The 16,831-nt window shown below is 40.0% G+C and overlaps 1 protein-coding gene and 1 long non-coding RNA gene across 3 annotated transcripts in view; one reads left to right on the plus strand and one right to left on the minus strand.

The window, feature by feature from the left end:
• UVSSA (UV stimulated scaffold protein A) overlaps positions 1-12,491 on the plus strand; it is a 44,361-nt gene extending 31,870 nt beyond the window's left edge. For both annotated transcript variants that reach the window (XM_079306591.1, XM_079306592.1), the window contains 4 exons: positions 1,952-2,135; positions 2,976-3,087; positions 7,450-7,633; positions 10,690-12,491. In XM_079306591.1, the coding sequence (XP_079162717.1) occupies positions 1,952-2,135; positions 2,976-3,087; positions 7,450-7,633; positions 10,690-10,783 (574 nt within the window). In that variant the 3' untranslated portion in view covers positions 10,784-12,491. The remainder of the gene's footprint in view (positions 1-1,951; positions 2,136-2,975; positions 3,088-7,449; positions 7,634-10,689) is intronic.
• Positions 12,240-16,555, minus strand: LOC306802415. Its single transcript, XR_013774356.1, has 3 exons — positions 15,903-16,555; positions 15,108-15,273; positions 12,240-13,854 (listed from the first exon to the last, which is right to left on the minus strand). It is a non-coding gene; the product is annotated as an uncharacterized lncRNA (long non-coding RNA).
• Between the last annotated feature and the right edge of the window lie 276 nt (positions 16,556-16,831).

The raw sequence follows: 16,831 nt of genomic DNA on the forward strand, positions 1-16,831 counted from the left end.
AGGTTAGTGACACAGAGCTGCCAAACAGTCTTGCTTTTACTATTGCATTAAACAAAGCAAATAAAAAATGGATGTCCTTCTTTTATTTATTGCTTATTGTACAATCTTGCCACATAATTTCTGAAGGTAAAATACTGTACCATTTAAACATTGGTCTGAAGTAATGTTGATTTTTTAGAAAGACTCTCGGGGATTTTGGGGTTTTTTTACTACATTTTGCTGAAGTGTGTAATTAAAAATATTTTGTTTAACCAAAAACTGTGGAAATACATTACTGTATTTATTGTTGAACTAGCCTCCACTGGAACTCTTTTGCCTTTGTTCTCTAATTTACCAGAAGAAATTTATTTGTGCTTTATGCAGGTTAGCATTTCTCTGGCACTAATGAGGTGTATTTGATGAGAAATTACTGGATAGAATCAATCTGTTTAACAAGAATTTTGTTTAACGTTTTTCTGATGACAGCAAATCACTGAGATGTTTCAGAGTTTCCTTAATCCCTTTTTAACCTAGTTCTAACTTCTTTACATGGTTTTAAATGCTCAACTACTGCATTAAAATCAGCAGCTATATATGCTGTAGATTGCTATGGTCAGATATTTTCCTCTACTATTTTTTTTCTTGGCATCTGTTGAAATCTTGGTAAGATAAAATTAATCAAAACTGGCCCTCTAAAGGAATTCTTTCAAGTTATGTGCTTTGCCAAATTGTGAGTGCTGTGATGAGTGAATCAGTGTTCATGTATATGTGGCTCTGCAGGGTACAGAAGGCAAAGTCTCAGGAGCAGGAATGACACCCAAGGATATTAGTGAGTGAGAGGAATTGGATATGGATAGAGAAAATCCTCTCAAATAACTCTGGAACTGATTGGGTCGAAGAACTATGTGGAAGAAAGGGATTGTAAGGTTCCTTTAGGAATTTTATGTCCTTATCAAGACATCTGTCATCAGGGTATCTCTGATTGTCATGAGCAGCAGATATGCAGTCTGCAATTTTTTTTTCCTTAGTTTAGCTGTATTTTTTTTCTTTTTAACCTCATATTTCCTTAAATTTGGAGTGGGATTGTTGTTGTTAACTTCAGATATTGTAAAATCAGGTATCTAAGCTTAAGCTGGTCACCCTAATTTCTTTTCATGATTAAGACAAAGAAACATTTACCATCAGAGAGACAGTCATTGCCTCCTAAGATGAGCATCTAATATGAGTCAGGTAATTGCTCTCTGGGGTTGCCTGTTTTTCACAACAGGCTGTTGGCAGCTTAGGGTGGCTAAAATGAAGTTATATGAATGCTGTTAACAAATTTTTTCTTGGCCTATATGTCTGTAAATGTAGGTAAGGTCTTTAAAATAGATTTTCAATGGATTAGCTTGATTTCCTAGAGGAACACCTGATAATTTCTCAGATCTATGGACACTGTTTAGGAAAATCTGGAAGAAAGAGTCTGTATAAGGCTCAGCTGATTGTTTACTCTTTCTGTTGGTCTCAGTTTATTGCAACATCCTCTGATTTCATCTTCTGCTTCTCTGCTGCTGCAGGAGTCCAGCTATCAGGAATAAAATCAGACATGTTAAGATCAAACTTGATCTGTCTTCTGTGTGTAATCATAGAAGTATTTTGTTATGAAGAATGTTAAGTACAGAATTACAAAGCTATTCACTGAATATGGAAATTGGATAACTGACTCTGGATGTCAGATCATGAACTAAAGCTAAGACTTGTAATAGCTTAGCAGGTTAAACAGGAAATCAATAGTAGACAGGCTTTGGTGGTATTTTAAAAATATCTTCATAATACAGGAGCCATAAGAAAGACTGGTAGATTCCTAGGGGTTTTTAAATTCACTAGTAGTGCTTCCCTTCCTTTCACATGTGAGTTTAGCACAGGTTAATAATGGCATCTCTTGTGTTTTCTTACAGTTTGGTGTGTGAATTATTTTCATTTGTTTTCCCAGATTTACATCTGAGCATCGATTTTGGGCACCCAGTGAAGTAGAGGAAGAGGTGGAAAATAAAGAAATAACAGAGATGTTAAAAACCAGGTATATAACATTTGCTGGCAAGTTTGAGCCAGTAAAACATAAATGTCGAGCCCCCATGCCTGATGGAACTCTGTGTGAAAGACAAGATCGGATTAAGGTAGGCACCAAGTTCAAAACTTCCAAAATCTGTGCTGTGTGGAGAAAATCTTAAAATATCCATATTTATTCCACCTTGTAAGTATAGCTCAAGGGACTGGAAGAACATAGCATTCATTGTTAATATGTGCTTCATAAGGGAAACATCCTTTTGGTAAAGAAGCTGTAAACATTTAAACAACTCTTAAATTTTTGGCATTCATTGTGGGTTATTTGGATTTTATTTATTTATTACTGTGATGTGTGAGTACCTGGCAATAAGGCAGAGATAGTTCTTTGTTGAAAATTTTTCCTCAGAGGCATATTTGATATTAACTGTTTCTAGAAACTTACGTGTTTGAGGGACAAAGAAATTTATTTACAAATTAAGTTTTATGAAAGCTAAATTCTACACAGCCTCAAATTATGGGCAGTATTGAGCAGAACTACTTTGCTTAAATACTTTGTTCTAGTGTCCCTGTTCTTTCTGTATTGTCTGAGATTGAAGAATCTGAATGCACTTCAGTACTTTTAATGGGATTGTTACAGTACAGAGATATAGCATAAACAATATATGAGGCAGCATTGGTGCCCTAGTTCCATACTTGATAGGATGTGCTACCTAGTCTCTTGAAATTGGATATTTTTTCAAAAAGAGTTTATTTCTTTGGGATTCTGAATATATTAAACACCTGATGTTTACGAGATTCTGGTGCTTTCTAAAGAGGACTGAAAGTCAAGTGTAGTTTTGTTGCTCAATTCCAGTTTCCAGTTTTAAGCTGTGTTGAATAAAATGTAAACATTTTCTTTTCATTCAAAAACTGTGATATTTTTTTCTTTCTCCCCCCCTCTCTTACTCAAGTGCCCTTTCCATGGAAAGATAATTCCTCGGGATGATGCTGGGATTCCTGTAAATGCAGAGGACAGAGCCAGAGAAGAAAAGATGAAGTTTGAGAAGCAAGCAGCCCAGCCAGGTCTGTGTCTGTATAGCATCTTAAAAAAAAAAAAAAGTAAAAATATTATGCAGAAGTGGAAAATACCTGTTACCTGTTTTGCTCCTAACTACATTCTCCCATTTGCATTCCTATTGATTTTAAATTACAGCTCATTTGCAGTAGTTCTTGCTTATGTGATAAATGTGGATACATGTGTAGACACAATAAGGTTAACATTGCATTTGTGCTTTATTTCCAGTGACTTTTGTAATGTTCCAAACACTACTCAGACAAGTTACAGCCTTTGTCTTAAGGATCATTTTTATCAAGGATGGTTGGACCTGTTCCCTGGGAAATGCTTAACAGTAACTGTTCCTGTGCTTCTGCAAAGATGATGTCTAATTCTGATGGTCCCTAACAGTTGTGATTTATGCAATATAATGATAATATTTCTAGGATCATTGTGTTACCACCAGTATTGGGAGGGCATGCTGGATTTTGTATTTAAACAATTGGGAATGGGCAAGAAAAACATTGGCCTTCTTGCATCCTGGCTGCAGCCTTCAGGTGTGGAGGGAATGCTCCTTCTTCCCTAACATAATTTGGGCATTTTTAGCAAGGTGAAGAATGCAGGCAGTGTGTACACAGGCAGGAAGACTTCCAAGGGCAATAAAAGATTTTTTTGCAATAGTACAACTAAACCCTGTTAGTGATGGACAGAAGATACCTGGTGAGCTACAGCCAGGAAGCTACTGGAAGTTGAGGGACTGCAAAGGAAGATGAGATCTATCCAGCAAAGAGCATAATTGGAGAGGACAGCTTTTCTTTACCTTTCTCTAGCAAGTCTTGGTTTTCTTTGGTTTAAGCTATTTATTCTGGGTGGCCATTTTGCATTCTGATTGAACTTACCCATAGGCATTAGCATTTTGATATCCTGTGCTATACTCCTTAAAGGAATTCTCTCCTCAGGTATGACTGACTTGGTGTTTGACAGTTATGCATATTGTTAAGGAAGCTACTGAGGCTTTCATGAAACCTCTTGAGAGCCTGAGGAGCAATTACCTGTAATCAGAACAGGAATCTGTATTCAGAAAGGTCTGTGTGGAATGAATGTGCATTTAAACATATAATTGACCCACCCATTGTCCTTTAATACTTGTTTGACCATTTTTGAGTGACTATGCTTGGTGATTACAGCACCACACCAGCACAGCAGTTACTGAACATCTCCTGGTATTTGCAGGTGTCAAAGTGTTACATTTGCAGGTGGTTTCTATCCCTGTCCAGGTAGAGTAAGTATTCTTACTCTATTCATCCAGCCAGCAGCACAGATACTGTTGGACTGTCAAAGGGAAGCCAGGATAGGGGTGTGGATATTGTATTAAAAAGGAAAGTTCCCAGCTTAGTTATGACTAAATTAAACTGATAGGTGTTCTTGAAATCTCAAGATAGAACCTAATATTCTGGTATAAAAATCACTTGGACTGAAAAATATTGATTTTTTTTTCCTGTAAAATTGCCATTGCTTGAGGCTAGACATAGTATTTATTTTTTTGCAGTGTCAGCTCAGTGTTGCTAGAGGCTTCTCACCTCTGGTCCACAAGGATGTGTCTGTTAGTCCCAAAGCAGTGTTGGCATTGCTCCTTGTGTGGTTGTTAAGCTGAGATGTCACACAAAGGTCCATCCCATCTGGCTGGGGATGTACTGCACAAGCTGTGTTGGACAAAACCTTCCGTGTTTCTAAAACCATGTGTATACCAGGTGCCACTAAATACTTCTATCCACTTTCTTTTCTTCTGCCTCACTATTTTTATATTTGCTATAGAGTATTTTAATCAACTTTTTCTTTTTTTTTTTTTTTTTTTTTTTTTTGCTTGTTTTGAGTTTGTGGTTTGGAGGGGTGTGTTTGGTTTTGGGGTTTTTTTTTATTACAAAGGTCTTGAAGCAAATTTGAGCACTTCTGCTCTGGGAAATGCACTACTGGGAACCCACTGGACAGTCAGGATTGACATCATTATTAATGATGTCAGTTCGAAAAATTTGGAAAAAAACACTTAAATTTGGGGATCAGTTGTATGATTAAATTGCACCAAAATTCTTCTTGCATGTCTTTCCTACTGGATGGTAGATTGATTTCTATCTTTGTGTGATTAAAGGGGGAAACAGTTATATAAAAGTCATGTGGTTTGTGTGCTAATGACTGTGTTTTGACAACACTGTCATTGTTATTATGGATCATTTATTATCTTAGTACAAAATTTCAAACTCTAGCTAGTGTCCACAGAAAGGACAGAGAGGCTCTTTGGCTCTTCAGTCGTGATACAGTGAATCAGGTGGGATTACGCCGACCCCTAATCTGCAGCGTTCATCCTTTTCCAATAGTTCACACACAGGAGCAAATTAAGTGCCTATTTTTTGTGTCAACCCTGAAGAGTATCTGGTTTTTCAGCCCTTAGTGACTTGTTAACAAACAGGTATCAGGACAGGCTGGTGAAGGCAGGCCTCTGGCCACTCAGATGTGAAATAGCATCTCTTTACTAACTACAGTATTGATTCCCGCCTACCCTTGCAAACTGTGTAATTTTCTTTTCCCTGCTGCTAAACTCAGTAACAATGTATGAAGAGCTTTAGGGGCCCATCAATGCTCAGAAAGCCTGCTCTTCCCTGGCATTCTATTGATTTTTCTCAAAAGCTTTTAAATTGCTCCTTCATTTTACTCAAATGCTCATTTCATCTCTACTGGATGCCGGCATTTTTTCCTTGTGTTTAAACAATTGCTCCATTCACGGGGTTCCTAAACTGTGACGCCTTCTTATTACTGGGAGATAAACTGTTTAGACAGTTTTCCTTAATCTTGGATTAATCGTTCCTGTATCTGAATTGTGTTGTTCTGTATTCCCTCACTTCAAAAAAAAAAAAAAAAAAAAAAAAAAAAAGAAAAAAAGTCTGTGAGGTCTTATGATCCATCAAGTATATGTGTTCTGTTTTCTCCCTTTGTAACTCTCCTGTGCAGCTCTGGAACAGTTTCATTTCCCTCATGCTTTTTGGGTGGTGGATTTTAATCAGTCCTTGCTTTCATGTATGATGGTAGTGTAGATCTAACCTTTCCTTGGAAAATTGCTCTGGTATTCCTTAACACCATGTTCTTAAGTGAGGACATTGCCTCTGACCTTCCAGAAATGTTGTTAGCAGTGTTTGTCACACTCAGTGACCATCTTGGTGTATAAATGAAGTTATATAGTCCTTTAGGACTGTTTGTTTTTCTGCATCTACAACGTTGTTATGTAAGAGGAGTAGACATTTGGTGTTAAAATTTCTGCAGGCAAGAGAGGCTGACTGACATAAGGGAAACTGTGACAAATGACTGGCAATTACTGCTGTTAAAATGCAGACTTCTGGCATTTCTTCTGAGTTTGGACTGTGTTCTTTTTGAGGTAGTACTTCCTACATTTTTTTTTTCCAGCTAATATGCTCAGAAGTCTTTACAATGAAATGAAATTTCTCTAAATTTCCCCTTGGCAGATGTCCATCCTCCAGCCACATTTTTACTCTGTGCTACCTTGTTCTGATACATAAGATACACTGAGGGTGAAAAGCTGTGGATTCCTCAAACAGTTTCCAGTGTAAATTATTCATGCATTTTCCTCTGGTGTCATCTAGGATCAGAATCCACTTAGAGTGGCTGGATTCTGGAGCATTAAGGTTTTGAAAAAATATGAAGTAAGATTTTGTTTAGATAAATTAACTTGTGCCATTGTCAAGAGAAGTAACTTGATTTAGATAATTAAACTGAGGTAATGTGGGATACTTAGAAAGTAGTATCTTTTTCAGATGCAAAGTGGGTGTCATGGCAACAGGGTCATGTTGTCCTACTCTAAAATATTTTGTAGATGTCAGATACCATTTCATGTTTTAAAGTAAATATTATTGATGAAAAGGAATCACAGTATTGGCAGCCCTAATCTGCTCAAAAGTTGATCTATTCCATTTTTTTAGGTTTATTTTTAAGCTTATACAAAATTTATTTCTGCAGATGAGTTCCTCAGCTACATTTATGGCCTTTTCACTTCTAAATAATAATCACTGTGTTTATTCACCTCTCCTACATGGGATAATTTACTTGGAACTTTTCTACTCTGCTACTGAAAAAAAACCAAAAACTTAAGTCTTCCTACAGAACAGTTTTAGCATCTAGTAATACATACTAACCCAGACTGGCAGGGCTGCTTCATCAAGATCTGTCCTTTGGGAAACTGCTTTATTCTCCCCTTCCTTTGTGTGTGCACCTTAGATCACAGTGGCTCTGCCCTCTCCCATTGGTGACAAGAACCTCTTCCCTAGGGGATTGCAAATCCTGCCTGGGTTTGGAGTTTCAAAGTTCATGTTTTGTCTTTTGGACAGAGTGGCGAGATCCAGAATTCATGAGAGAAGTTGAAGCTGCTACAGGACTGGATCTTGGTTCCTCTAAAAGTAATGGGAAAGGACAGAAAAAGAAAGGGAAGAAGCAAAAATATCCAAATCTGACCGACCTGAAGCAACAGGCTAACACTTCTCGTTCCCGCCTTGAGAAGAAAGTCTTCAATAAGTAAGATGCTTCCATTCCTAAAGCCTGTTAGATTATTGTTTCTGTTTGATTAACAGTGTTTCTGTTTCTACATTAACATGCACTTACTAAACAGCTTTTTTGGCTAACTGCAGGCAAGAATGTCTTCCATATATCTGGAGGGTAAAAAATAGCAAGTACTGACAACCAGGGCTATTTCTTTGAGACTGATTTTCAACTAATTTGCCAAATTTTCCTATGAAAGACTTCCTTCATCCTGTCTCAATTTTTTAAAAACTTTAATTGCTGGATTGGCTTCCCTGGATGATCATTTATTGATCAGACACAGCAGTTCAGGTGGATGTGGGAACCTCCAGCCACTCCCAGATGGGCTTTAGAATATACAGTAGCTCCATCTGTCCACTGTTAACACCATTTCTGATGCCTGTTCTTGCTTAAATGTGGCTACAACAAAAATTTGCCTAAGCATGCTCTGGTCTTTATCAAATGGGAAGCAGCTGCAGCTACTTAAAGAGTTTTACATGTCAAGAATGAAGTAGTCAAAGGAAAATAAAGTTGTCAAATCAAAAAAGGAAAATAATTACTAAAATCATTACTGGTGGGTTATTCTCTAAGCATACTGGATGAGTTGAACAGCATCCAGGACACAATATTTGTTTAAACTCAATTTTCCCTTCTCTGATGTACTGGTTATAATAAGAAAGCCAAATCCACATTGCTTTTGGTTATGGAAATAGCACATTTTCTGTGAAATTCTCATGTCACCTGGTCTTAGTTAGAAGTCAGAGACATACAGTTCTAATGATTAGAATTTCATATCATGGTTTACTGTGGTTTGTGCTAATGATTTTGAGTGTGTGTTAGTGCCAGGCATAGGGAATCAAACCTGTCAAGTTTTTAATAGGTTTCATGCTTTGCAGCACTAAACAAGATGATAACCTTGGCTCCTTATAACAACCCCAAATTACTTGAAATGTATAGGTGATAAACCCAGGCTCTAGTCTGCCAATAAAGCTAAGTGAAATTGCACACAGATCATCAAAGTGGGATCTCATTTCATTTACAGTATCGCACAATCCACTGGTGCTAATGTAAAACCTACATGACATGAAAGTGTCAAGGCCACTCTGCACTGCTAAAGGCTCACTTTTCTCCTACCAATTAGGTAATATTTGAAGTGCAAAACCATGACCACATTTTCCTTACTCTGGTAACTTTATTGGCAGAATTTTGTTAAAAGTACAGCTCTTCCAGGGTGTTTTTTCAGAGTGTTGGTTTTCATTGCAGTTACTGCTGAGAAAATCTTTAATCCCACCATTTAGAGTGTTATTAAGAAGAAACCTCTGTTTTCAGATGTTTCAAAATGGCTTTGGAAATGAAGCCATTAGAGAACTTGTTTCTTGGAGATAACCCTGGAAGCAGAGCTGGAATAGTGTGTAGGGGCTGGTCCTGAAAAGAGACTGAGAAACACTGCATAGGTGCATCTCTTATCTTCATTTTGCTGCACAGCTGGAAACATCCTCAGAAGTGATAAAGGCAGACTGTGACAGCATAGTCTTAACAGCATGGGCCTTGAAACCATCTACTTGTGTGATGGAACTTGCCAAACTTGTGGAAATCAAAGGAGACATCAGGCAGTGCCCTGTTCCTGGGTGGGACACAGTCCCTCAAACCAAGCCTGTAGCTGCTCTACCTCCCACATCAGCAGAGCAGCAAGGTGTTTACCTGGAGATGTGTTAAGAGATAACACACTTCATAGACAGGGTGACAGCTGAGAACACCTGCAAACATCAGCCTCAGATAGCTGAGCTTTTGTGCCAGGGGCATCTAAAGTAACCAGCAAAAATTGGAACTTTAGAATCCAGTGAGGAGCAAAATTCCTGAGGCAAGGTGCCCTCAGCTCTGCACAATAGCAGCTTTAAGTTTCAAAGGGGGCAGATGTTCACAACAGAGCATCTTCCTGACTGCTGCTGCTGGTTCTTACTCCTCTGGATTTGTGAATCCTTTTCTGTGCCTTACCAGCTGGAGGACTTAAGAGCCTGCTCTTCCTTTTTGATAATCTCCTGTTCATGCTATCTAGGCATCATTTTCCTCACCCTCAAAATCTTAACTGTGTGATCTTCACTCAAAACTTTGTGGAGGGGAAAAAACTGCAGATGTCTTAAATACCCAGCTCAGAAGCATTGCAGTCCCTCCCTATAGAAATCTCTGGGCACATTTTACTGGCAGGAAGCAATGGCAGCCAATAAAGCAGCAGCAGGGAGACAGACAGGCCTCTCTGGGTTTGGGAGCACCAGAAAGCTTAACAGCTCTGAACTTTGTTCCCCCACTTGCATTTTGAGCCTGAAGAGCCTTCTTCAAGCACTGCAGGAGCTGCAGGGGGCTCAGGTTCTTGCCCATCATGAAGCAGCAGAGATCCCATTTCCCCTTGATGTGTGAGTGAGGTATTGGACATACTGTCCTGCCTGTGCTGGACTCTGAGCACTTCTGCAGAAACCTATCTGTCTGTAGAAATACACAATAATCTCTGGTGCCTTCCTAAACCAGAGCTGTTCTTGTGGATTAAAAGCTGCTGCTCAGGAGTGGTGTGAGCAAGAGTCCAACTCAGCCCACATCTGATAAAACAGAGTTTTAGTAACCTGTGGAAGCTGCTAAATGAGTTCACATTAAATGTTCACAGAAACATTCTGGATTGAGGTTTGGATTTCATAAGAGTTTCTGAGTATTAACTTTTAAGATCTTGTTAGGTATTTTTAGGTTTTTTTTCCCTGAGAGCACTTAGGTGCTTTTGAAAACCAACCATGAGGCTCTAAGAAATAATGCTGGGAGGGTGGAATACACAGCCATTAAACTAGAAGACTTGAATTTGTTTACGCCTGTTAATAAAAAATCATTTCTGAATTAAACTATTGTTATTGCTGCAGCTAATTTAGTTAACAAGACAAATTTTTTCAGCCTCATCAATGCTGTGCTCAGAAGCCTGATAGTGATTAATCAAATTCCCCAACATTCATAAGCATTCTCTGAGATTGAGCAGACTCAACATAACTGTTGTTATTGTTCTGTTTCTCTTTCAGAGGTGCCATGAAGCGGGTTGTGAAAGCCATGAACCGAGTGGACCAAAGGAAGCACGAGAAGTTTGCCAACCAGTTTAATTATGCACTGAATTAAATTCTTAATCACCTCTGCCCTTCTTTATTACAAGAGTGCAACTGCAAAACCTTTAATCAAAGATATTTGTATTTACACTACAGTACTTTGCTAGGCAGATTTTTACAGGTGTCATTTTAAAAAATGTTTCCAAGTTTAACTTATTTGATAATGAATATTAATTTTGGAAAAGGTGTGGTGGTGTGGAATTGAATGTATTTTAAAATATGATAATTATTTGAAATACACATGAAATAGAGATGTTTTATGACTTGTACATAATTTGGGTAAACTGTTGAGGTTTTGGGGCTTTATTCTTTTCCTTCCTAAGGGACTCATGTAATTTATACCTCCTTTGACAACACGTGTTTAATTTTCCATTTTCATGCTTTGAGGGAAAAAGATACCTTAAAAACCATTTGATTGCTGCCTGAGATGTCAATGCACAGAACATTTTCTCAGCCTACTGCTATACAAAGTGAGCCACACCAAGCAGCACAGCAGCTCCTGCAGCACCTCTACAAACACCTTGGTACACAGTAAAAAAACCCAAATCAAGTGATGCCTTCAGATGATAAACAGAGTTTGATTACTGCAGATTGTATACCAGGAGCTAAGTCAGTCTTGGTAGCTGTGGCACAGATGGAAAAGCTGAAATGACAAAGATCATCCTGGCCTGCTTCTTGTCTTCCCAAGATGGTATCCCAGTATCTTTCAGAACTGCTCCTGGACAGCACATTGTGAAAGTCTGTAGACATACACAGACTGTGTTCCAGTTTAACTGCAGTCAAAACAGTTCCAGTATGAGGTGAAAATAAGAGGTATTAAAAAAAAAAAACAACTCACTCAAGTGGCACATTGAACTAGTGGCACAAGTGAACTGCCTGGCTTGGATCAGGTCAAATTACATCAGGCTGAAGCCCCAGAATGTGCCTAAGAACCCAGATATAAACACAAGCATCAGGAATCTTCAACTCCAGAGAGTTAATGTGCAGTTGAGTCTAGTGTGGGTTGTAGTTCTTGGCTGGGTACTTAAACAAATCCCCCAAACTTGTTTGCTGGCTATAGCCAAGCTTAAGGAGAGACAATGAAACAGTGACCAGTTCTGCTCTTGCAACATTTCATACAGCTTTGTGGGTAAAGAAAATCCAAAGAATCAGGAGAGTAGTGTTTGAAAATCAATTTCAAAATGACCTGCAAAAATCTCCAATAAAATACTTATCACAAAGTAGAATGGATTCTCTATAGTGTGGGCTTAGTTACCTGTTAGAAGTTTTTCCTCATGTATAAGGAGACTCTAAAAGTTAAAAATTGGGAAAATTTTAACAGCTCATTGTAGCTTTTGACCACCTCAGACAAAAGCTAATTTACAGTTCTGCCATATACTTTCTGATATACACAAGTACTGCATAGAAAGCAATTAATGCTGTCTTTTGATAATTTATCTTGCAAGGGCTCTGTAATTTGAAAGACAATATTCTTCAGCATAGGTTGATATACTTCTGAAACACTGAAAATAAAATAATAAGGAGCCAGAATTTCAGGAATATCTTGAAATTGTCTGCACTGGAAGGTAAAGCCACTTCTACTATCAACCTTGCTAATGTGGCAGTGAAGATCTCAAGTGAAAATGTGGATAAGGACAAACCAAGTTCATCACTAAGTCAGTTGAATCCACTGCTGAACTGATTTCATTTCTTACTGAGGAACAAACAAAACAAAAACAGAAGATACACAACCCAAGAACTCCACCACCCTACACATTAGAATGTGATAGTAATCATTGGATGCTGGGATTCCCAGACAGTCCTAACTTAACTGACACTTGGTGATTAACATTCAAAGAGCCACAAAGATCATTGTGCCACTATTCCAGAAATTCTTGAGCCTGCACAGGCTGGAGGTGTTCATTTATAAAACATGTGTTCTCCCTGTAAGAAGAATTGGGAATTTATATTTATGTGCAGTGACACTTAGCCTTCCTTTGATGGAGCTGTGAAATGTCAGCACTACAAAGTCCCCAGCAAACAGTAGATGCTGCACTTCACCCCGTGGAGCTCCCATTGTGAGCATTTATTAAAGATCCTGAGGACCAAGACTGTGAATGGAAATGGCAGAAATCTGAGGGGAAAAAAGGTGTAGTCAGTCAGTTATGTTCCACTTTGAGCAACCTGGTCTAGTGGAAGGTGTCCCTGCCCCTGGTAGAGGGGCTGGAGGTAGATGGTCTTTAATGTCCCTCCTACCCCAAACCATGCTGTGATTCTAATGATGCTGCTCAGTCACAGCAGTTCTAGAATTATCAGCTAAAACTTCCTGCCTGGACCCATTTGTCCAATCTGGCAGTTAAACCTGATGCTATCACATGATCTGTGTGCTTTCCCCTGTCTTTTATTAAAAGCATGAATGCTTGGAGGGAAAAAAAAAAAAAAAAAAGTGTCTTCCTGTACTGCCTCTTTGATGCAGAAGGAGAATTTTCAGAGTTAAGGTTCCCTGGCAGGTGACTCAGAAATGGCCAACTCAGATAGAGGTACCTGGACTTTGGGTCAGGTCAAAGGCCAGTGATGACTTTATTAAAAGCTCTTCTAGTGTTTTTCTTCTACACCTTTTTTTTTTTTTTTTTTTTTTTTTTTTTGCCTTGACCTGTAGCACTGTCTTTATGTTCCCCTGCTCCAGTGTGGGACAAGCTCTTCCCTTAAACCATTTTAATTATTGACACTTTTTATCCAATTATTTCTCCATAAGAGCCACTCAGCATGTATACTTGCAACAGGTCTTGAATATTGTCACCTGAGCATTCTAATTACACTGGTCAGACATAATTCAGAGAGTCTGGGGGAGATTTCTCCTTTTCCTGACTTTATCTGTAGCTGGAAGAAGAAATTTAAAAAGGCACCTCTCTCCAAAGATCCAGCATACTTTCACTAAATAGAAATCCTTTTAAGTTCAAAATAGATCAATCTGCTTTTTTGATACATCATACTTCTTATGTGTCAGTTTAGAAATTTGAGGTCCTGGGCTCACTGGTTCAAATGTTGCTCAACTGGGCCTGTGACATTTCAACTGGAACTTTCCTATTCCTGTCCTCAGAGCTTCTGGGGGAAAAAATAAATCCAGGTATCATTCACATAATCTCTCTGTGTGGTTTTGCCTTTATAACTCACTCCAACACTTTTGCAATTGCACTTCTGCTCACTGGGGATGCTGTGTATGATTTCCAAATCACCTTGAGGTGATTTAGCCCTTGGAGTGTTGTTAAGGTGAATAGTTGTAATACAGGTTGAGTATTGTGTGTCTGAAGGGACTCTGAGCTGAAGTGAGCTGTGCTGGTGCATCTGAATCATCCTTTTTTAACCAGGGTTGTGTCAGTGGGAAAAATGAGAACTGTAAGCAGACTTCTCCATGGTTATTACCTGAGCACACCTGGGAAGTAAAAGCCTGGAAGGAAAAAAGCACATATGGTCTGGCACTCAAATACAAAGTGTCTAGTGACATAAATGAGCCTGGTTGAATGGTTAGAACATTCATTTTCCTTGAATGAAAGCCATCCTTCAGCACATCCCCTCCAAGGTTTCTGGGGCAGGGTGATGGGCCCATACTCCTCTTTGCATGATGCCTTGTGACTTCATTTTCTCTAAACTCACTTGAGGTTTCGCTTAATCAACCTGGGCACAGCTGAAAGTTTCTATTAGAAAACTAACATTAAGAAGTTCTTATAAATCATGGTTAAAATACTTATTTGTAGGGTTTTTTTAATTGGTAAGCAAAATATACAAATGGGAATTTTAACCAGTTCTGGATGGACAGTGGATTGTGCCACACAAAACAGTTTGCACGTTGGGGAAAGGCTTCAATTAATCAAAGGGCATTACTGAAAAAAATAACAAATAAACCAACTTTGTTTGTGGAAAACAAAAAGTAAACCTGTTCCATTTAAAGTGGCTGTGGAAATGAGTGATGAGGGTGTTCCTAGTTATAAGGAGCAGAAGCAAGAGGTGTTGAATCTCAGGAGCCCAGGCAGCACAGAGCCAGCTCAGGTGTGTCACAGGTCACAGCAGAGGCAGGTGGCTGCCTGGTGGTCTCTCACACTCTGCAGATGTCTGGCTGGGGTGCAGCTGTGTTTGGGTTTAGCCAGTGCTGTTACACACAGTGATGCTTTTACTCAGAGCTGATGTGGATGTGTCTGTAGGTTATGCACCAGAAAAGGTAAGGATGTTACAGCAGTACTTCAGTGATGAGCATTGGCCATTTAAATTCACACATTTTGGAATGCCAGACACCTCCCAAACTCCCACCTTCAGCAGAGTCCCTGGTTTTGAGTGGGCAGTGGCAATCCTGGTGCACTTACCATCTCTGCCTTTGGGGCACATATTCAGGAGATGGAGTCCAGGTCCATTCTCAGCCTCAGAGGTGGCAGTCCATGTCCTGGCTCAGGGGACAGCCTCAGCCACCAGCAACTTAAATACAGGAGAGCTGGTGGGAGGCAGCTCACATCAGCTGTTTCCCTGTGGGAACTGGAATTGAACCACCATGGAGCTGAAACTGCTTTCTGTAGGAAACTAGACAGAGAGTAAAAGATCTCTGCAGATTACAGTGCCCAGACTGGGGTCAGGGAGGACTAGGGCTGCGTGCTTATTCCCTGGACACCTGCCAGGAAAAACACCACTGAACTTCAAGGATTCAGGAGAGAGCTTCCTCATAGATATCATTACCAGCTAGATCAGCCCTCAGGGCACCATGGTCACCAGAGCCAGAGAGAAGAGTCTTACTCTGGTAACTCCTGCAAAGCAATTTCTCCTTATGTCTGTTTTAGGATGCTCTGGGACAGCTGCATTTAAATATACCTAAAACAGGTAACAGCTTTCTGGTCCTGGGTGAAAATAACACTTGAATTTGCATCTGCTAACAATCAAATTCTCCCCTAAGCAGTGTCTAAGGAAGACTAAATGTTGCTGGGAGTACAGAGGGAAGTTTGCCCATAGCCAGGTGAGAAAGTAAAACCAGAGGAGAGGCTCGAGGTGTCAGGGAAAGGTGAGCCAGGAGCTGAAGGTGAAAATCGGGACAATCCTGGCAAGAGCACCATGACACACCCCCAAATAAGAAAACAATCTTGGCAATAGGAGCAGAGTCAGCCTCCAGTTACCTGAAGGTCCACCAAGATAAAAGGCAGGTCTGTAGCCAAGTCAGCAAGGAGAGATCAGGGTGAGGGTCAGCTACAAAACCAGGCACAGCCCAGCAGCAGGACTCAGGCAAGAGACCCCACTGAAATGCAGCTCCCCTGCCACCAGCTGGAGGGTTTGGGGGAGGCTCCTGGTTGGTCTCTCCCAGCTGAGTTGTTTTCATGGCAGCCTGAGCCAAGGTGCTGCAGCTGTGCTCCATCAGGGCAGAGCTTGAGCACCTGCTGGGGTATAGGATGGGGAGACCAGGAGGACCACAAAGGTAGAGAGAGGGTAATGAGAGAATTTAGATCCTGCTGGTACATTCAGAGCCCTCAGAGCATCCCTCTTGCTGGATGTGGCAATGGTATTATTAGAAAATCCTCTAGAAAAATTGAAGGATTTGAGAAAGAAGGAAAGCCCTCAAAGCAGCAGCCTAAATCAGACCAGTCTGAACCCTCCCCAGCCAGCAGCACCTCCCCACCCATTCAGCTGAGAGAGATGCTAAGGATCCCAAAGCTTAGCACATCCCCTAGAAAGTGCATGTGGATGAGATCTAGGGCTCCTGGCAGCTGGACAAATTGTGACCTGTGGGATAAAGTTGTTTTTGCAGGTGTGGGAGTCAGATGCTGCCCCTGAAGGAAAGGAAGGAGAAAGATCCTTTAATTACTCGTGTTTCTAAGTTGATGCTTTCCCTCCTCTTCAAAGCTGATCAAGTGGAGAAAAAAAAAAGGATTCATGTCCTTGCTGAGCCTTTCCTACCAGCTAGGTCTGGGGAATACAGAGCCTAAATGGCATGCCAGCTCAAGGGAGTGGTGGGGGAGCAGGTTCTGCCACTCTGGGAGGAGTTTGTGCTGGTTACAGCCTGGGCAAACTGAGCTAGACTTGTGTCAGCCCAAGCTATTTCTCCATTTCT

Source organism: Erithacus rubecula (genome assembly GCF_903797595.1).
Source record: "Erithacus rubecula genome assembly, chromosome: 5".
NCBI lineage: Eukaryota > Metazoa > Chordata > Aves > Passeriformes > Muscicapidae > Erithacus > Erithacus rubecula.